Here is a 23,310-nt window from a genome sequence, read left to right on the forward strand (position 1 = left end):
ACATTTCTATTGAAAAAATAATTTTTTAGTAGTTTGCATTTATATTTTATAATGAGTAATTTTTATTTATTTGTATTCTACTCAAGCGAAGCGATAGGAAAACCTTCAATTTATCTAAAGCATATTTTTTGGTATTCATAATGTACAGCAATTCGTTATAAAGATTAATCAAAATAGTGATTTGGAGTTAAGCTTCGCCTTAAGGCTGTTTTCGGGTATAAATAAATCAATATTTAGAACTTAGTTCGTTTTTGTTGGTAGTTTAGTTAGATAATATAATTATCTGAATGTGCAATGAAGCCATGCACAAAAATATGCGACACGCGGCCCTGTTGTATTGGACAGACCTGAGGTTAAATTTACCCTAGCAAATCTGTGAAATAATGTAGGAATCATAGACATATGAATATTAGTAGACCTGCCCTAAGTGATTAAAAGCGTATTATTCCCCACTCCCCATACCGGTTCCATTGGAGCCGGCTGGGCTCGCGTATGGCTTCCCGTGAATCTTGATAATGTGACGTCATCATTCTTGTTCGAACTAGCGTCGAGCTATGGTCGAGGCATTTTATGAAATAACACGGCAAAATAGTGGCTTGTGATATGAAAACTTGTAAAAATAGATGTGAAAAAGAGAATAAACCCAATTGTCGTATTACATTCCATATGTAAGCATCATTTTAAGCTTATTCACGTCGTATAATATGAAACAGTTGTAGAAACATATACTATCACATCGAGCCAACATTGGTCGAATGTAGCGATTCTCAAGTGTGCGCATCGTTGTTACTGGGAAGTAAATTATGAACACTTATAAAAGTGTCTTAACTAAATACGTAAGCAAAATATTCGACTCTGAAAATAGAAGAAATTTTTTTTTGCTGCATTTGGACTTCGCAAATTTGTTCATAACGTGGCGAGTAATTTGCGCTCCCATGTAAAAATGTCTATTCATTCAAAGGCAGATTTTACTTTTAAGAACTAAATGGTGATATTATAATGCGAGATGCCTATATACTGTCAGATTGATTTATTGACGAATCACAGTCAGCTTTACCCCCTTCGTTCTTCAACAGTTGATTTTACCCCTCACCTTTAATTTCTAGTCTATATATTCATATGTCTGTGGTAGGAATCTTAACTACATAAGTGATGAAGTCGTGTAAAAAGAATATTCGGCGCTCGGCCTGGCATTATGGATAGACCTTAGTTCGAATTTGCCCTAGCAGGCCTAGAAAATTGATCATTCCATGGGTATTATTTTAATTATTTCTGATGAACGTATTATTGAAATCTCAGATGTTTCTAGAGGAACCCCTCGAAAATTTACTAATTCACCATCTAGAAAAATAAAATCTTGTGCTTTACGTCTAATTTTTTAGTTGAAAAACATTTAATAAAATTATCAACCCGTTTTACAGAAAATATTTTAATCGCAAGGTATTGTTTTTTTATCAATCTTAAATATAAATAACTTACACGCGTAGGGATCGCTCTAAATATATAAATGTATATATACTAGTGGATCCCCGCAATGCTTCGCCATTGATAATATCTTTCTCAGGCGCCTCCGAATTTTCCACCATTTACTACTGTATGCCACAATGTTACTGTTAAAAAACTGCATATTATTGCGGTGCAGAGATATTGCGTTAAGTATTCCTCAGGCTCCCCCGAATTCTTCTACCATTTAAACATCTCAAAACACTCCTGGCACTAATAACGACAAACTTTGAAATTTTCATCGATATCGGTCGACTACTTTTCGAATTTGCGAGCACAAACATAAGCAGGCTGAATAGAAACCAGTTAGAATTTAATTCAACCATTTGAAATGCAATTTATAAGACTTTGTCCTGCCACAGACCGTCTTCTGAGTATAGTCTAAGATCCCTTAAAGAACGACCGTCACCGAGATGTTTATTTGATGAAACGTATTTTATATTTATTTTTAATTTGTCAATAAATATATTGCATATCGGTTGCCTAGCAAATTTTAGTCCAGGGTATGATTAATTAATAATTAAAAAAAAAAAAAATTTTAAACATTTCACCGGTTTGATTATTATACAAATTCTATACCAATCGAAAGTATGAAACCCATAGAATATGCAAACGTTAGGTTGCCTACTCTTTTCCGGTCACAACTCTCAGGTTGCCATGTATAAACATGTAAATCGAAAAAGCATTTTGCACAGGTCTGATTATTGAATAAAAATTATATGAAATTAAAGATTATTTCATTATGAACACGATGGTATAAGGTTGCCTGCTAAAAATCAGTCCCGAATTCCGGTTGTCGAATTTTGAAAACTAAAACTTTTTGAAAACATGCCGCGAATTCTCGTGTGCGACTGAGAGGTCCCAACCAACCATCCCATGCGATAGAAGAGGACAAAGCATAGCAGCTGTCCGTCCATTAAAACAAAGAGAGTGCGCATGCTATTTGTTCTTGAAAATGAAAAGGATAGCGATAGACTCGTGCACTCTGTGCACTCTAGACTAGATGGTACCTTGCACTCTCTTTGTTTTGGTCGTGAAATGGTTGAAGTTGCTTCATCAAATGGCGATTCTTTTTTTAAATATCAAAATGCTCCAATTTCTGAAAGAGTCCCAACTGATTCCAACCTTTCTGGAGCCAGTGAGAATATGGCATCCCCAATTGGGGTATATTGTGGAAGTACCCAGTTATTCAGATCTGGTCTCCAAACATGGCTTAAGTCATTTCAAGCAACGTTTCAATTCTCCATGGTGGTTTTACACCAGAGCGATACTGAATCTGAATTTATTTTAAATGTGAAATATCACGAATTAATCAACTATAATTTACTTTACCCGCGACCTCCAGATTCGTAGCCAAAGATCGTAACTACTCAACCATGGAGGCTGTCATTGAGTGGTTACAATAATACATATTAAAATAAATCAACTATTTAATCTCCAAAAATTATTCACTTTTAAAAAAATCGTGTTCTCTCAACTCTTCCTAAATTTTCTGGAGACATTTTGTGTTCATTATCTCAACCATACTAAATATTCTGTTAAGGCGAAGTTTAATGCTAAATCACTATTTTGATTAATCTTTATAACGAATTGGTGTACATTATGAATATCAAAAAATATGCTGTAGATAAATTGAAGGTTTTTCTATCGCTTCGCTTGAGTAGAATACAAATAAAATAATAAATTACTAAATTAAAAATATAAATGTAAAATACTAAAAAATATATTTTTCCAATAGAAATGTATGAACGCGTAAAGGAAACAAAAAAATACATTATTATAGCTAAGATTATCTGTGACAGTTTCACTTGATTAACTTTTTTGCTTTCTTACAAAATTATTTAGAAGATAAATAAAAAACAGTTTTTTGCTTGAAATCGAACGTTTCTAGACTCCGTTTGTCGAGCGATTTTAATGCCTATTACCTACAATATAAGGTATACCAAGAATGCACACATTTTTGGCTTGTAGCTTCCTCTTAAATTATTTCTTGGTAACTGTTGAATTTGTTTTGTATGAAATTCACCTTTCCGTAGGAGGATCACGTTATCTGAACACACAGTAAAAAGTCAGAGCCTGGTATGCTTTAAACTCTAGTCTTTATTTCAGTGGGAAAATAATGATAATAAACTACACTGGACAGAAACACGTTCCGGCAGAATCTTCTCCAGATAATAAATTAAATCCATTCACAATCCATTATTTTGGCATTCACTTTCTAAACGCGGTTGTTGGGTTGTGACCTTAAAAACGTAAACCAGCAAATAAATTTTAAAGTCGTAAAACAGGAATATTTGCTAGAACACGCATGTTAATAGAGAAAAGCTAGGAATTAAACTTGAATTGAAACATAAATTGTTTCTTCAATTTAAATATCGAACTTGTTCCTAAAGGAACCCTCACACAAAATCGTTACATATTCAGGGTCATGTTAAATACTTCATGTTTTTTTTTGTTTCTGCTTATCTGATGGTAGTAGAAAAGATTATCCGTAGTGTAAGAAAGATTTTTTTGTGCACATGTTGCTTTAAGTTTTAAGAGAAACCGGATCAATATCAGAGGTGTTAACACAAATGTATTGAGTTGACAAGAGCTTTAAACATGTACAAATTAAATCAGTTTTGAGTATCCAATGATTTCCTGCCAGGGACTTTTAACAACCTTCAAAACAAAGTATTTTTAATGTATTTGATTATCTTGTATAAAAAAATAACTAATGGAGGTTCCAAGCATTGAGGATCTCGTTTGGATTGTTCACAACAATTGTTTTAGATTGAGCGTAGCGATGTCCTGCGTGTGTAAAATTGTTAGTGTGTTCCGTGTCCGGTGAATCCTGTCGTGTGTTTGATAGTACTCTTTATTCCGCCAGAGTGCACGAGTGTTGTGACAGTTGTGAGCTGTCAAGTCGGAGTATCCAGCATTATGCGAAGTTCGCTACTGTTACTACTGTTCACAGAACTAGGTAATAAATAGTCTTCGATCTATGACAGATTGCAACATAGCTGTCAGACGTTGGTCCCGTTTTCTTTCCCGCCAAATCTTTAAGTAACCCTTTCTACGGCATTTAATTTCCTTTCACCCATCTGTTATCTTCTTTCTCCAAAGCGCGGCACAAACCCCTAATTATGATGTCAAATAATACAAGATAACGCGAGCAATTCCGCGAAATTGCAGCCTGTGTTCAATCCGATTATTACCTGCTTATTTCATAATGCTTTCCTGAAACAAGAAAGAAAGGTTAGGGGTTCAAAATCCATGGTACCATTTACAACAATCATTCGCTATAATAAATCTAGTCTGGTACTGAATAGGGGGCGGATTTAACCATTTCGGGTCTACTCGCATCGTCAATTGGAGCTCTAATGAATAAACTATTCTAAAATGGTGAGAGATGCGTGAAACGTAAAACCTCTGTTATATGTTAATTTTTCATCTATCACCATGTAAATCAGGTTACACGGGGTTACGAGGGTAAAGTGCGTTAACTTCTATATTATGGTAGAAGTAAAAAACATAAATAACTTTTTTTTAAATTTCAATAATTATTTTCCGATACAAAAAAATTTACTTCTAATATAATTTAGAATCGCCCCCCGAAGTTATCGCATTTTAACCCCGGACACCCTGTATGTAATCTTCAACAGTAATTTGGCGAGTATGACCAAGTAATTATAGTGTTAAATAAATGCTACTTTTTTGTCCATCTATCGATTGAACGTTGTTTATTTTTCATGCCAATGATAATTTATTAAAATAATTAATGGAACGAAAATAATAACTATTTTGAAGGAATTTATCACGGGAACTTGGGCCGGTACTTTTTAAGCTCGGCTTAACATATTAACGTTTGTCAAGTTGCTATCGGATAGGAATCCTGATATCAAAATTAAAAATCTCTTCACTTATTCGTAATCAGTTTGCAGGCCTGGAAAACTTGTAAAATCCTAATAAATCGAAACACATGTTCATGCACAAGCATTTGGCTCTTTAATATTATGATTTTTAAGAACACGTGTTCCGACTTCCTGATAATAGATTCCTCTTTTACTAAAAATTAACACAAAATCTATGAATTCATTCGTGACGGCCTGCAATCCCGTTTTAAACCGAATTACGAATAATTTGATATTCTTAATAAATTAGAAATAAGTACTCATTTTTCTCCGTGCAGTAAATCCGACCCTGACTACAGATAAAGAAAACTTTTTTTTAAAATGCCAAATCACTACACAACAAGGAAGCATAAATATCCAATAAAATTACAAAATTGAAGACCCAATTTATTTGTCTTTCCGTGAAAATTTCACCATTGCCTAAGTAGTAATTAATTTACCCATAAGCCAACACCCAAAAAAGCGAGGCACTTACGAACATCTTAAAATAATTAGGAGCAATACACACACAGACACACGAATGTTCACACAGTGCTCATTAGTTTGTGTTATACAATCAACTTTCATTGTGGGCATCTTGATAATTATTATTGTTGAAAAGGAAATAGTAATGGCGCTGATGTCGTGTTGGGGAAGGTCGAATCATATCCCGCCATAAAAGAACTAAAGAGAATATGTATTCCATCATTTAAACAATTTTGTTTTTACCACCCATACTCAAATGGAGTGGATATAAAAACTAGATGAAGTGGATTACATTCCTGGATGTAATTCCCTTTAATTTTCACGGTGTATTTATTGGAATGGTATTCGAAGCTAAGACCAGCTACTTAAGCCTGATCCACAAACAATAAATGGACTCTTAATTATTATAGAGCCATAAAATCTCAATAGATTTTCGTCAATCCATGCAGTCACTGAATCCGATAACAAATAATGACATCGGTATACTGAGCACGATTTACACAAAAAGCAATATTTAATTCAAGCTGTCCAAATTCTTATTAATATAGTTTAAAAAAAATTTGACTGTAGATATCTATTTTTTTATTTTTTTTTAAATTCCTTTATTTTTCCCACTTTTTATATTAATTACATACAATATTATATAAATCAATACGAATAATGAGAACCCACTAAGGCGCAGCCTGTGTGCGGGTAATATATTTAAGTTATTATTTTATTGTACCTAGAAATAAACAAACTGTGGGCATATAAAACAAAAACTAGATTACATTTTGTCTAAGCGGTTTGTAGAAAAAGTGTTTACAATAGTGTATAGTGAAGTTTTAAGTGTTAAGTGTAATATATGGTGAATATTTTATAAGAAGCATAAATTGATACAAATTAAATTAAATAAGTGCTGTATCGAAAAGCCATAATTTTAACTCTTTTAAATATTGAGGAAGTTTAGTAATCACTTGAATATTTTGCAGTGTGTTGCATTTGTTTTGTGTTCGTTTGGGGATTTTAATGAATGTACATTTTTTTGGTTTGGCTGAGGATTGAACCTTTCTCCCTAGTGAATGGAGTACACCGCGCTATCAATTGGGTTTGACCGAAATTTATTTCGTATATTAATTGGAGAAATGTCAACTAATATCAGAAAAATGCTTTTATGTCCGCGAGAGTATGCGAGATTGCAACTAAAAGTTGATCGAGTGCGTTGTCACCGACAACGGGTCTATCTGAGAGTTTCAGCTCGATCGGATGCCAAGAAGTTGGTTAATTTTTACTTTCAGTATTCAAAATTACTAAAATTTTATCATAAACTTGTTAATTAATCCTCTAAAAGCCTGCAATTCTGATTTTAACCGGATTACCAATAATTTGAAGAGATTCTTAATAACTTAAATTGTGTGTTCACATATGATCTCAATGTGGAAACAACATTATCTTTGATAAATTTGCACAATCCTTACAAGTTTATAATCCAAGTACAGCGTTTCATATAACTCTTTCTCCCACCTGTCTCAATTTATCTCTTTTGATTCCATCTCAGCGCCATACTCGGCGGACGTTCACATCTCAATACAACGCGAGTACCTACGTACTCACTTCTCACAGTTTATGTCCAAACCCAAACACATGAGAGACTTCAACTTCAACTGACGAACTGACAGACACGAACACTCGCTGTGAACTGTGAACGCATTATAAGATAACAATGAGCTCATGTTGTGAGGGATGTCTACTTTGAGAGCATTGAGACTTGTAACGTACGGGTTGACTCATAATATTGCATTCACTATTAGCACTCAATTTGATGGTAATTATTGAATAATTATTAATAATGATGGGCATGAGGGGTGCCTAGCATACACTGACGTCTGTTACTCATTCCGTGGTGGCATACGAACAAACTAATACAATATTTATTTGAAATTATATTTGAAATAGACGTTAAAAAAACCTATGTTATTAATATTAATTCAACTAAAAAAATAGTGGGAACTACGATTGTTAGTTCTCTCACTTGTGTAATAGTATACTTGTGGAATCTTAATTATAGTAATAATTCATTACTATAATTAAGATTCACTGGAAAGAACGGAAAAAATATGGACTTATACACACGAACACTTATAAACACGTCACAAGTACTAGAACACTATGCAAGACAGCATAACAAATTGTACACATTTCAGTTATCGCTGAAAGTGATGTAGTCGTATTTGGTCAATGCTCTTATAGTGTAAAACATATTAGGCTCTGTCACACGTTCACTTACCACGCGCACGTTGCTCCAGGCCGCCGCACGGAAGTCTCACAATGGACTGCTATGTAAAACGTTAAACCTATGACAGAACACGCTATAAGCGTGGTTTAGCTTACTTCCACGTATCTCTCGCCATAAATTCCCATTGGTTGTGTATGGCGAGCGATATGCTGAAATAGACCAAGCCATGATGCGTATAGCGTAATGTGTCGCCTACCTCTCCTTACTCTCGGACTATACTTTTCTGCGCGGCGGCATGGAGTGGCGCTTAAACCCCCGCTCCGAAGTACACGTGTGGCAGAATCTAACAAGCGTGATTTAGATAGTAAAATTGCACTTGACCAGCAAGGTGACAGTTCGCTACCCAAGAAAATTGTACGAGACGCGAAATGGTTACTATGTCATTATTCATAATTGTCAACAAATAAAATAACATTATATTCTCGAAACAAATAAACACCTTTTCTGTGTTCCACTTTGTTAAAGTTTCATGGTGGGTGCATAATCGGAGTCACTTAGCGTATTCTCATTGTTTTAAACTGTGTTTATATTGTATTGTTTCACTTGTTTCTATGGGAAAACTTTTGTTCACTTAAAATTAAGTAATCGATTATGAAGTAAAATAACTGGAAATTTTTTATAAATTATTTAAATTTTCTTATACATAATCCTCTTAATCCCGTACAATTTCATTTTAATCGTCTATTATGTGATTATGATAACCAGTCACATTATACTAAATTTAATAATTATAATATTTAATAGATGTAAGAAAATAATCCAACGTTCGTAATAATTTTACAAAACAAAATGTCTAGTTACCTTCATTCCAAATGATGTTGTTCCATTCGAGCGGAAATTAAATTAAACACTGTGGTCCTTACTAATAAACCTGTTTTAACATATAAGAAAATTATTGCAGGGTTAATTGTTGTTTATCAGTTTTCTAAAATTTAAAACACGTTTAATTAGAAAGACTTAAGTTGGTACTTATTCTAGCCCTTGCTAAATAAAATGTTTTTGTAAACAAAAAAAAATTATTGCCATGTTGATATTGTACCAGTTTTTATTGATAATTTTAAACACATTTAAGCGTCAGTGATAAATTGCTATATTGTTAATAGGTACGGTATGTTCACATGAGATTCCATTTACAAAGTGCGATCAATTTTGCCAATCAAGTTGTTATACCTCTAAGGGTAGGTATATCAGTTGATTTTGAGCTCGGCTTGATTGGAACTTCGAATTTAGCACGGCTTGGAACATAATCCTATAAAGGTGGTAAGCCTAGATATCATCAATATTAAACTTATTGTCTATAATTTTAATAGAAAAACGTGATTATTTTTTCTTTGTAAAACCAAACTACTATCTACGTTAGTGGCATATCTATGCTTTCTACTGTCATCGCAAGATCGCGGTCCTTCAACGACAGCAGTATATTTTTAGACGTGTTTAATTTACGAGATGATTTTTGATAAAGTTCCTCACGTCATCAGCATGTTGCTATATTCGAGGATACTAATTTTTGAAAGTATTTATTTTGCTGTTAGTTCACTCTTCACCACGAACTGTCATGACGTTAAAAATTTTAAAAAAATCTCTCTTATAATACCTTACCACACTATTTTAGATTGATTACCAATTAATAACGTTAACTTTTTCATCACGCGATGAATATAACAGTCCAATCTGATAAAAATTGATTAAATTTCGGTGAGATGGAAGTATGCAATTATTTACGTAAATTAGCATGTGTTACTGCTAGCGCCTCGGCGTCTAAAACTTGTTATGAAGCTTATCAAAGCTTGTCGATTTACCCCCCTTAAATGTGTGCGAAGAATGTCGTACATAGTGAGGATAAGGACCGCTGGATAAACAGGGCATAAACAATTTAATTGTGCACATTTCTGGTTTTCCACCTCACCTCACTTTGCCGTTGTTCAATTCCTATAATTCTTATTAAGATTAAGATTAAGATCATATTTAATCTGTCTTAACAAATCAGAATAAAACAAACTAAATGTTACAGTATTAATTTCAAATAATATGACATACTGTTATTGTTTGGATCAAATATCCAAACGTGCTCGAGACAAACTTTCACAGTTGTATCCGCCTGCAAAAAATGTTTTGTACATGTCTTAATGTCTGCTACATTCTCCGTCGCTGGACCCAGTGATCCGTTGAAGTTCATTGATTCGTTATACTTGATCTTGATACCAGTTTTTTTTACTTATCCTACGGTAGCCACACGATCTAAAAGCGGTAATTAAATCTCTGTTAAATTAAACGAATGCTGAACGGTTAGGGAAGGTCCGAACGGATATAAAGAGTTAAGATGATACAGACCTAGTTTTTTTTAATAATTCAAGATAATTGACGGTAAGTAAGTACTTTGTAAAAACGGTGGGTAAGTGAATTATTGCATGTATCTACATACATACATACGTAGGTACTTCTCTAGACAGATTTTTTTGTCTATGGTAAATATTGTAACAGAAAATATATATTTGTACATTTCAAACATCACTTCTGAATACGTATTTAAAATATACGGGATTTTAAGAGAAGATGAATGGTTTATTTATGAAGAGAAGTAAGTGACTTACCAACCAGTGATATCTTATTTAGAGTAAAAATATTAATTAATAATTAGTATTAATTTTGGTGTTCGGTGACATTTTTTTAAAATCACCTACAAACATTTTTTAAATCGGTAAGTATTGGACACTTGAAAGATTTTTTTGTTTGTATTTTGAAAAAAAAGTCTTTTTTAATATTTTTAAATCTAAAAAAATTCAAGAATCACAGTTGGTTTTAATAAATAGTTCATAAAATAATTTGAATCGATCAAAGCATTTAAAACCGAGACCCTTGTTCGTACTGGAAGTACCTACTGACGTCATCGGAACCCGTGCAACTAGTTACGGTGAGTAAAAATAGTTTTCTGGAAAATGATGACAATAGAAAATTTAAAAAAGAATACCGGTGTTTAAATTAGTTGGTGAGTGTTTATAAAAAGTACACTGTAATTCCTCATTATCGAGTGAAAGTTAATTAGCCACTGATTTGGTTGATTAGGTAGTACTTTTTAAAATCGTGCGTTAAAATATTGAATATCATCACGTAAAATTTATCGAAAATGTTTGGACCCACGCTAGAAATTATCACAAATAGAATAAACCGTGAACTCACGAATCCATTGACACCTTTGAGAAAATAAAAATATTCCTCTATGATCGACCGTGAAACTATTGTAACGGTAGTGTCAGACGACGCTATTCGTATCAAGCGTTTTTTTGGAGATGGCCTGTACCACCATATCGCTCGGCTTACAATCCCATACAAACCTGTCACACCAGTCAGATGATGTGTTATAAGTGTAGGCGTGGCCTAGATGATGTGCTGTGATCTGCTAGCCGGTCGATATTTGAAAATGATGCGACCTGCCGTGGGTAGAAGGGGAGGTCAGATCAATTAGGGAGCTGCCGTGGTCAAGCGGTTGTAAGCTGTCAAGGCAACAGATCCCGTAAAAATAATTGATAAATAATCTCACACTCCCCCTCTAGTACATGCCAAGAAGGGGAGAGGAAGGTTATAGCTACGTATGACACTACTACACGTAATCTGTGTAGGCCACGCCCTAAAAATTCTTGATGCGAATAGTGTCGTCTGACACAACCATAAACTCTGGAAGTCCCGAAACTCCCGAAGACTTCTATGGGCGCACAGTAAAAAATTCCTACCCTACGATTTTGAATCTGTTGATGACCTTTTTTTATGTAACCTAATACAGGGTTTTCCAATAAGAGGTGTTATTTTGATATTCAATCGTAAAAGATCAATGGTTTCATTGCTTGTGTGGCACGTAGCGCCGTCTTGTTGAAAGTAAACGTTGTCCAGATCAATACCATCCAATTCCGACCATAAAAAATCATTAATCATCTCTCTATAGCGCAATACAGTCACCGTAACTGTTGCTCCAGCCTCATTTTCTAAAAAGTAAGGTCCAATGACTCCGCCGGACCATAAACCGCACCAAACAGTCACACGTTGAGGATAGAGAAGCTTTTCAACAATAACTCTTGGGTTTTCCGAGCCCCAGATGCCACAATTTTGCTTGTTGACGAAGCCACCGAGGTGGAAATGGGCCTCATCACTCAAGATGATTTGCATTGGATTCACTCAAGTGAATTTTAATAATTTCAATGCGTTGATGAAGCGTGCATCGTTCCATTTTTATTAATGGCGTAGTTTCTACTTGTCAAATGTCAAAAAATGACAGCTTCAAAATTAACATCTACTTACTATAAAACGCTGTATATCTACAACCTTGAAATTTTGATTTACCTTTTTAAATATATTTTGGTTAGAAAAAAAACTCAAAACAGCTTTTGACAAATATTTTCCACGCAATAAACACAATTTTGAATCATTTTTCGGATTAAAATAAACCCTCTCGGTGTTTTGTTCGGGACAATTATTTCATAATAAGACGTGTGATGATATAGTGGCTATAGAATGAGTTCAAGTGCTGCAAAACAATGAATGATTTTCTAGTTAGTTGTGAACGAATTCGATACATCAAAATATTGTTTCATACAATAGATACTTACAAGTTGAAGGGGCTTTCGAAAGTAAACTTAAAATAATTTATGAACACTTGCACATATAACCTCAATAAATAGCTCACGGAATATCAAAGTATGCAGCTATTAATATGTAAACCTTACCTATTATATATGAACGTTTGCAGATTTATATCCATTTTGTGCAATTATTGGTAAATATTGAAACTTGATACTAAAAACCATACCATATTTAGTCTTTGATGTAATGTCGATCATAAAGATAAGGTCTTAGTACGTTCTGATCGCGATCTTTTAATTTGACTACCGTTGAAAGCTATTGCTTAGCTATTTGCCTATTACCAATAAACAGTTTAATAATAATATGTTAATGATAATTTATAAGCCAATGCAATTGAAGCAGATATTATAGGTAGGTACCAATAGATGAGGATAGCATTGATTATGATCGATTGCTCCAATTCTCGTTTGTATGTGTACCTACGTTTAAGATGAGACAATACCCTAAAATAAAGCCAGAATCTTAACGACGTAAGTGAAGCTATTGACAAAAATATTCGACGCGCGGCTCTGGTATATTGGACAGACCTGCGGTTGAATTTTCCCTAGCAAATCTCTAAAATGAACCTGTAGGCGATGCACTACGTCGTGTAATATTTTAAATTGAGCCGCTGTCAATAACAACCCTTACGTAGATGGCGATAAGGTTTAAATTCCCGCTTAACAACATCCGCCTGTTTTGATTTATGCAAGAAAAAAACATGGCCAAAAAGTGCCTTTTCTTTTATTTTGTGGATGTTCAGGCATAAATATTTATTTTTTTTCCGATCATTTTTTAAATAACTTAATTTGCCACATTATAAAATAAAATCATAACCACAAATAGGTTCGTAAGTAGGATATTTTGAACTTTAAAGCAGTTTTCATATGCGTATATTTTTTTTTTCTGGGCTTATAAAAAGAAATATATAAAAAAATACTCGATTATTTCAAAGGCCAAGATGTATTCTACTCGCAGTATTTAATTAAAGCATCTGAAACATTTCTAGGCGACCAAATTTTCAAACCAAAAACACACGATTTTGCATTACTACGTATGGCATCGCCTTAACGACATAAATTATGAAGTCGTGTAAAACAACATTCAGTGCGCGGCCCGGCGTAATGGACGGACCTACGGTCGAAATCACCCTCGCAGTCCTAGAAAATTGTTTTTTCCGTGTGGTTTATTTTAATTATTTGTGATGAACGTATTACTAAAATCTCGGATGTTTTTAGAGGAAACCTTCGCGAAGTTGTAGTGGTACGCAACTACTTCATTCGAACGAAATTCTAGAAGTCTCGATTTTTCCAAACAAGTTTCTTGGATGTTCTTTTATTTGTTTGTTTGGAAAATTCTACATAGCAACCAAATTGTTCGAGAATCTTCTTCACCTTTTCAAAACGACAGTATGAAGAAGTCAGTCATCAATCTGCCATCAGTTAACAAGGTGCTCAACGAGTGATAATCCGCGCACCTCACTTGCGCGAAGGACATTCTTCCCGGCTCTCATCATGGACTCCATCGGGACATCATCATAGCGCTTTGGCCCAGATCGCCGTTCCTGGCCAACGCTACGTGGATTACAGCGCCTTGGTTCCAGCGTCTCTGACCAGCGCTTATCACATGCTTATCGCTTATCACATCCACTCACCATGACCACCACGAGGACACGCAGCATCCTCACTGGTCTACCAGCTCCCGCTCAACCGCATACAAGGTCCACCGCACCTTCGGCATTCCCGTCAGCACTGGAGTACTGATTGCCAAGATCGCCAGTGCCTGACATACAACGAGTCCGGTCACCAGCGCCCGGCGTCGACTCACAGACCCGCGCTTGACCTGCCATCACCGCCTGCATCCGGAGAATACTACATCTGTCCAACGTCATCTCATCACGGCTACCTGACTCATCAAATATACACTCTGACCTTCACAACCACATCTTTCATTCCGTGCCTCCTCACCAGATCACCAAAAAGTTACTAATTCATCGTCTAGAAAAATAAAATCTAGTACTTATCACTAATTTTATAGTTTAAAACCGTTGTACATAAAATAATTTAATGGCTATGTAATGTTTTTATTAATCTTAAATATAGATCTAAATATTTATTATCGTTACGAATTCGCCGGAGTGAATACAAATGTGAGCCTCTACCAAATCCCCGTTATTAACAAATAAAAATACTAAATTAAGGTTAGTACTATGATTTTGAATGAAGAGAGAAGTGTGTTTTTAACGAAAGTAAACAAAATTCAGAAACAAGTAGACAAAGATCGAGTAATCGAATTTCTGTAATTGAAAAGGGTAATGTTATGGGTTTGATGTTTACTATAGGTTTACCTTTGCGTAATCTGTAATTTCAATGTACATAACTGACCTCTCGTCTTTCGTACTTCACTACTTGACTGGAGGTAATTTTGCGTAATCAAGAATTCTGACAGCCCATTAACATAGACGCAAACACTTGTAAAATCGTGTATAGAATCACGTTCATTGGTCAAATGTAATGTACAACAATATAATTTTGTGTTATTGATCGATGAACTGATGCACGGAGAAAACTTACTGATATATTGCCAATTTATTAAGAATCTCTTCAAATAATTCGTAATACAATAGTTACAAATGGGATTACAGGCCTCTAACGAATGAGTTGACAGGTTTCATAATAAACTTTAAGTAAAACACGAATTTGTTATGGCGGCGTCGCAACACGTATTCATAAAAATTCTAATATTTCTGCATTTCGTCATTGTATAAGGACAAACGCAGGTGCACATGTTCCGAAATATTATGAATGTTTTAACAGGATTTAAAAAATCAGCAATACAATTTTTTCTTTGTGTGCACCGCAGTGGGCGATGGAATCATACGTCAATCCTGCAGAAACACTGACCCCTAGATTTCTACCCACCCCTTTTACATTTTTCCTTCCTAGAACTCTTCCATTTTCTTTTATATAAAAGACCGTTCACATAGCATCACCAACGATGACTTAGATCCCAACAAAGGAATGCACGCCTTGAATGACGATTCAAAGTAAACACTTGATCATTCCACCCAGAAACAATGTTGTAGTTTTTTGGGATCCTTTAATTTTCAAATGCTTGTCTAGCGGGATTTCTCAGTGTTTTAACAATAGTGCCGTACAGAGAATCTAGTTTTATTTTATGAACCTCATTATCACAGTTGTCTCTGATCTTTTACATTTGGCATACAGTTAATTAAGTCAAAAACAGGTTTGGCATACAGTCAATTAAGTCAAAAACAGTTTTGGCATACAGTCAATTAAGTCAAAAACAGGTTTCGCATACAGTCAATTAAGTCAAAAACAGGTTTGGCATACAGTCAATTAAGTCAAAAACAGGTTTGGCATACAGTCAATTAAGTTAAAACAGGTTTGGCATACAGTCAATTTCGGCATTATATAATAACAGGATAAACGCACCTGCATGAACACGTGTTCCGATATATTATAATAGTACTAATAGTTTATTAGGAAATGCTTGTCTAGCGACCTGCTATAACATTTTTAACAGGATTTTAATACATCACCAATTTACATTTTTCTCCGTGCATAAAAAGGGTGGTCACAGCTGTGACAGGAATCCAGACCTCTAGTCTAAGAGTACGTATACATTTGCGAACCGAAACGCGAACCGTGCCACGAATTACGGGAAAGGAACAAAACAACTGCAAGCGGCGTTTCGGACCATTTGCGGTTTCTTTCCCATAAGCTGAGGTTCAGTTCGGCAGTTTGGCTCGCGGATAGCATTACAGAGACAGGTGCCTTTACCAATTGACCTAATTACAATTATATTAGGTAATTTTATCGATCGCTTTGAGAATAACTTTTAATTTGGGAGGCGAGTTTGGGTACCGCCGCCCCGGTAACCATTTAATGGATTACCAACACCTCTGCCATTGGTCAGCCCAAGTGGTTGGCAATGTTTGGTGATTTAGCAGTGGTGCCCGGGTTCTTAGGGTAAGGTGTGCTCAGGATGCGCCTGTCGGAGGGATAGTCACTCCTGGATACAGTGATCCCTTGATTCTTACCCACCCGTCAAACCCTTTTCATTCCCAGAACTTCCTATTCTTACTTCCCTTAAAAAGACCCTCCACACAGCATCCCCAAAGATGAGATAGGCCCTGAGGGAAATTATTTCCCTCAAGTCCTTCTGTGTAGGGGTTAGTGTTAAAAAATTACTAAAATTATCATCAATTATTTCACATATTTTTTATAGCTGCCTTCTTTTTTTATTTGATTTCAAAGTTCAACCCGAATTTATGTAACCCAGATAATGTCTTGGATAAACCCAGATAGTGTCTTGAATAAACCCAGATAGTGTCTTGAATAAACCCAGATAGTGTCTTGAAAAAACCCAGATAGTGTCTTGAGTAAACCCAGATAGTGTCTTGGATAAACCCAGATAATGTCTTGGATAAACCCAGATAGTGTCTTGGATAAACCCAGATAGTGTCTTGGATAAACCCAGATAGTGTCTTGGATAAACCCAGATAGTGTCTTGGATAAACCCAGATAGTGTCTTGGATAAACCCAGACAGTGTCTCGGATAAACCCAGATAGTGTCTTGGATAAACCCAGATAGTGTCTTGGATAAACCCAGATAGTGTCTTGGATAAACCCAGATAGTGTATTGGATAAACCCAGATAGTGTCTTGGATAAACCCTGATAGTGTCTCGGATAAACCCAGATAGTGTCTTGGATAAACCCAGATAGTGTCTTGGATAAACCCAGATAGTGTCTTGGATAAACCCAGAAAGTGTATTGGATAAACCCAGATAGTGTCTTGGATAAACTTTTATTTATGTTTGACTACTTTTGAATTTTCTCTTCTTCTTTTGAAGTCTAGAAAAAATATTAAATTTATTACAATTAACTTAATTAGTAATGAAGCATATAAATCTCATTGTAATATTTTATCATTAAAGAATATAATATTAGTTACAACTCCTAATGAAATAAAGTAATAAACAAAAAATGAAACGGTAACGGTCGCAACTGGGATCGTTGTTGATATTATCTTCTTCATTAATATTAATTACAATGGAGTTCATAAGCTTCAATCGGTTCTTCACTCTAATAAATTGAAAAAAAATCTATTATGTGGATTGGACATTATTTGAACAAGTTGTTATAAAGTTTGATAGCTCAATCGCAATAATATCATTATGAAGTTAAAACACATTAGTAACTACATCTACAAATCTTCAAATTTATTTTTATGTTAATGATGATTCAGAAAAACATTGATTTTATCGAACATTAAAATTGGATAAAATGAAATCAACAACCATTGTCAGTGAGATAGATTAATTATACGAAATCTTCCGACCGTTCACATAAAGAGAATCGAATAAAATAAATGATTGCATCGTGGTACGGGCATGGTTTATTCGGAAATCAGAATATATCACAGACTAATAAAACATCGTAAACACTATAAATAACAATATAACATAATACAAATATATTCCAGTGAAAGTCGTGTTTTAATGGACTGATACCTTCTTTTCGTTTGTTATAAAGACAACGAAATTTATTTCGGTTTCTAGATTGTGCTGCCAAATTTCTTTTCTCAATTTTTAATTTAAATAGAAACTCCATTCATTAAACGCATTAAGGATAGTAGGTATTTCACTTCAAAATAATAATAATAATAGGTTTATTCCGGAAACTGTGGAGGTTTTTACGATCCCACTAATAGTATTATTATCAGTTAAAAAAAAAGTAAGAATGTACAAGCAAAAAAATATATTTTTAAAACTAACTGATGTGCACCCGGCGTTACTGGGGGTTATCCTTAGTAGTTAGACATATACCATATAGGACTTTTCTGTAGGCCTTTTTAAGATATACAATTCCGTTCTACATTATTTTGATGTATCTCATAAGGTTTAGTCAGCGTTAGCAAAGTACTGCCCGAAAATATATTTTTATGACTTGATCATAAAACATCTACTTTATATAAATGTAATATGCATGTATCAAATTTATGTAAACCTACCGCAAGAAATTCTCTAAATGATAGTGAAAACCCTATCAAAATCCGTTGCGTATCTTAGAAGAACTAAGCGCACAAACAGACAGACGCGGATAGCGACATTATTTTATACTATTAAGAGATATACTCGTATGTTTATTTTATTTATTTGGAGTATGTATAAATAGAACAAAAAAATACGTTTATAATCTGTAGCTTTTGAGATTGACGGGCTAATAGCTTTCTACAGTGTACACTGTACTACGATGCTGGAATTTAGACTTAGTCAAAAGTTTGCTGATTTTTGTAGCGTCCTTCCTTTGTGCATTCATTACGTATCCAATTTTATTTTTTTGGCATGAAAAGCAGCCAAAATTCTCTAGCCATAGCATCATGAAATTTGCACATAAATTTATTTTTTAAATTTAATTAATATAAATGAACAGCTCTTGTAACGATATTTCGCACTTTTTTAGTGATACATTCAAGATGTCCACTGAATCGGTCTAATTATATCTAATTATAGGATTCTGGGAAATGAGGAATACATATATTACTGTAGTTAGTCCCAGAATTTCTGCCCTGAAATAAATCTCGACTTCTAGTATTACGTAGTGGAATCCGAAAGCTAATAATGCAAGCATTTGTGGACTAACATTTGCTTCATATAGATTTTTATATAGAAATACCAAGTCAGTGGAAATCTTTCTGTACGACAATTTAAGCATATTCATTCGATGTAAAAGAGTGTTGTAGTTCAACGAAATTGCTGTAATACCCATTTTACAATTTAAAAAAGGTGAGAATTTATTTTGTATTCTTTCAATAGCTTGTACCTGAATATTGTAGTGTGGGTTCCAGAGAGGAGAATTATAGACAAGTTAACTTCTGACAAAAGTAAGATAAAAACAGTTTATTAACATCCAAAGAGCTATGTTACATGTTACAGGCTAAATTACACTTGTGTTAAAAATAAGACCTAACGTGTTATTGTTTGCTCCATATAATTTAAATTGTTCAATAAAAAAATATTGTGTCAGTAATAAACAGGTGAAAAATAATAAACAGTTACTAATGGTTTAAGAAATTATAATTATTTTAAAATACAGTCACATCATTGATTACTTTATTAGCTATTTACTTGAATTACTTTGTCAATTTTTATTCTATCGTAGCTGTTTTATTATGCGATTAACAGTAATCCTGACTAACATTATGTTTATCGATAGGAATAGAAAGGATGTTTTTGTATCAAGGGCAATAAACTGGATTAATTAAATCGGATGCAATAAGATGCACTGTATAAGATTGGTAGGTACTGGGTGCAGTTAATCTAATATAATACGGTAAATGCAGTTTACGAATCATAATGGCCTTGAAAAATAATTGATATAAACATATGAATGTGATTTTAATTTACTTTGAATCAACATATTTTACAAAACCTACCTGTTAAATTATTTTTAATTAAAAAATAACATTTAATGATTGTAAGCCTATTGCACTTTGTCAAGAAGGAAATGTAATATTACATTAATAATTGCGATTTCCTGTAATCAATTTCGATTTAAGAATTGTTTATGTTGACTGGTGACGGAAAATTACTGTCGAGAGTCTAATAGACACTCTACACGATCCGACTTGCAGAACCCAATATGTCGGGTTTCTGCAAATCGGATCGTGTGTAGGCAAAACTGCCGACCGAATTATTTCATTTCGGTTGGCGGTTCAAAACGTTGGGTTCTGCAATTCGGATCATGTGTGGGACCTATTAACTAAGTTTAATAATTTTAATATTGAACTTTAATTTTTTCATTTTATATTTTAACTTAAAAATGTAACTTTTATATACGTACCTAAAATAATAGTTTTTAAAACAATTTGACAGACATCGCACCAGATAAAAATCTCGATATATTTAAAATATCACAATTTTTTTAACCTATCAATAAAATAGTATTATAATTATCCATGAAAATAAATTTATTGTAGCTATATAACGCAGTCATTAATAAACAAAATGGAACAAATGCTTCATTTTAAATTTTTATTTTAACCAAATAAATGCTTTTTTTAAGCACAAATATTTATTTTACGTAGTTAAAATAAATTATCAAGTTATTAATATCCATTGCCAATATCAATGAGTGATATATTATTCAGGAAGAATTCTCTACCTGGAGAAGGTACTTAGAGTTTAGACAATGCGTTATATCGGCTGAATTTACGACCTTTCACAAGAACAGTAGACTTCAAAATGATGACAAAATCATCTGAGGACAGATTGGACACTGTTGATTGATGTTTACTGATTTATAATTAAATTCCATATTGTTTTCATAAGAACACACAATACGTACCATAATACCTGCAACATAAAGGCACGTACGAGTACCTATCTATATAAGTATTGTTTTAATTTTATGTATTAATAATTATAAATTCTAATCAAATTTGACGAGTGACGAGTTCGACGACACAGTTCCGCGCATATTTATAGAGAGTTCGGGGGTAAAGTGCGCTAACTTCGGGAGATGATTCTACATGATAGTACACGAAAAAAGGTAAAGAACTTCTTTTATTTTAAGTTAGTTTTTAGGTAGTTGTTTGCATGGAAAATAAATATTCTTTGAAATTTCGAAAAAACAGTTATTTACCTCTTTTACTTCTACCACGCACCGTATAGAATTACCTCCCGAAGTTAGACATTTTACCCCCGGAAACCCTGTATATTGCGTGTACAGTATATAAATCACCCTATTATCAATTTATTGTAAATAAATAGTTAAATATCTTAAACTAGAAAAATCAATAAATTTATTTACGGATGAATTTGATGTAAAAAATTGCTTAACACGGAGTTCAATGAATAATTAAATTAATCAAATATATGTCAAGTATGCATCACGAGATTTTCTGCTCCACATACGACCAACTCATCTTATACTTAGGACAGGTTGTTTCACAGAAATTTAACAATTCGCCTAATTTCAATGTTGATTTATAAGTGCTGTGAAAGTTCTATTCAAGTTATATGAAACAACTGGCCAATAATGATATAATAACAGAACTTTAATAGAACCTTCACAGAACTTGAAAAACAACTTTAAAATTTGATGAATTTTTCAAATTCTGTGTAACAACCCGTCCTTAGTTTTACAACTTAGGTACGCAACATCAAATTTAAATAATTCCAGTGGTAAGGACCATTTGCGTAGTCATAAACTGTTTTCCATTTACTTAAAATTATTTGATTTTGGCATAAATTAAAAAAAAATAATAACAAATATTCGCCATACCAAGCAATTTACAAAATAATATTTTTGCAATATTTTCGTTCATTTACATTTTTCGATAACACCTACTTACTTTTAAAAATATAATCTTATTTTATCTACTGCTGCATTATATATGAAATTCCGATAAGCAAATTTTATTCAGAATTTAATTTCAATATTATCTGTTTTTTATTAATTAGAATATAAACGACTCACCATTTTTGTATATTTCCTATCCAATGCCTTCACACGAAATAAAATTATGTTCACAATATTACGTTTATGTTTCTAAACTTGTAAATGTTTGAATTAAACAAAACAGAGCAAGTACAGACAATTTGAATGTTCTTTATTTCAAAAGTTCGAAAAACGCGCGCGCGCGAGAAACAACAATAGTTAATACCATAATACCAAAAACAATTTTATTAAAGGGGACACACACTGGTTAAATGTTCTAATTTTTTAATATTATTTAATATGGCGAAGACTTGACCGCGACCGCAGTCCGAGAGAGCTTGATATAAAATAACCTAAAAGTAAAACGGAACCGGCGCGATAATGTCGGGTGCATTATGTCCTCCGAAGAACTGACATTCTACGGAACCACTGCCGCCATTAGAGCGCCACGGACAAATAATCTTCCCGCCACTCTCTCGTCGTTGTCTTTGACTCTTGCCCAACTCGCTTGGTTGTTGGCTCTGTGTTCCATCAAACTGCAAAACTGGCGTGAAAGTACCTACCCATCACGCGGGTACTGCAGGGAGGCGGTGACTGGACGGTATCAACCTCCCACTACTAGACGCACGTGACTCGGGATCAGTGAAATATCACGTAATTGAAAATATACTTATTGGGCAAACAATGAAAAAAAAAAATAATGCTGTGGGGTGGTTATCATAACAACTATTTTTTTTTAAATATTGCAATCATAAATATATTGTGGCCTTGCCATATTGACCGACTTACAAAACACTCGATGGCAAGAGGATCGATTATAATCGATATTACGGTGTCTCAAAAAAAAATTGTGAATTGACATTTGTTGAAACCAAACCAAATTGAAAATTGTATCAAAATGTAAAGGATACAGTAGGTATATTACGCCGGGTTTACCACTCTGTTTTAGACTACTTTTTTCTCGGTATTACTTCTCTCTCTCTCTCTCTTTTCGATATCTTCTCTAATTGAAAATTTTCAAAATGGAATGAAAATTATGAATCATTTTTGGCTTTTTAAAACTAAAGACTCCAAAGCTCATGATATATACGACGT

At 33.8% G+C, this 23,310-nt stretch overlaps 1 protein-coding gene across 2 annotated transcripts in view; it reads right to left on the minus strand.

The window, feature by feature from the left end:
* Window positions 1–22,775, minus strand: part of LOC149423553 (uncharacterized) — a 101,999-nt gene extending 79,224 nt beyond the window's left edge. For both annotated transcript variants that reach the window (XM_089632012.1, XM_089632011.1), the window contains exon 1: window positions 22,255–22,775. In XM_089632012.1, the coding sequence (XP_089488138.1) occupies window positions 22,255–22,257 (3 nt within the window). In that variant the 5' untranslated portion in view covers window positions 22,258–22,775. The remainder of the gene's footprint in view (window positions 1–22,254) is intronic.
* Window positions 22,776–23,310: the final 535 nt, after the last annotated feature.

This window comes from Hesperophylax consimilis, chromosome 5 (assembly GCF_061612785.1).
Source record: "Hesperophylax consimilis isolate HC1 chromosome 5, BYU_Hcon_1.0, whole genome shotgun sequence".
NCBI classification, from domain to species: domain Eukaryota; kingdom Metazoa; phylum Arthropoda; class Insecta; order Trichoptera; family Limnephilidae; genus Hesperophylax; species Hesperophylax consimilis.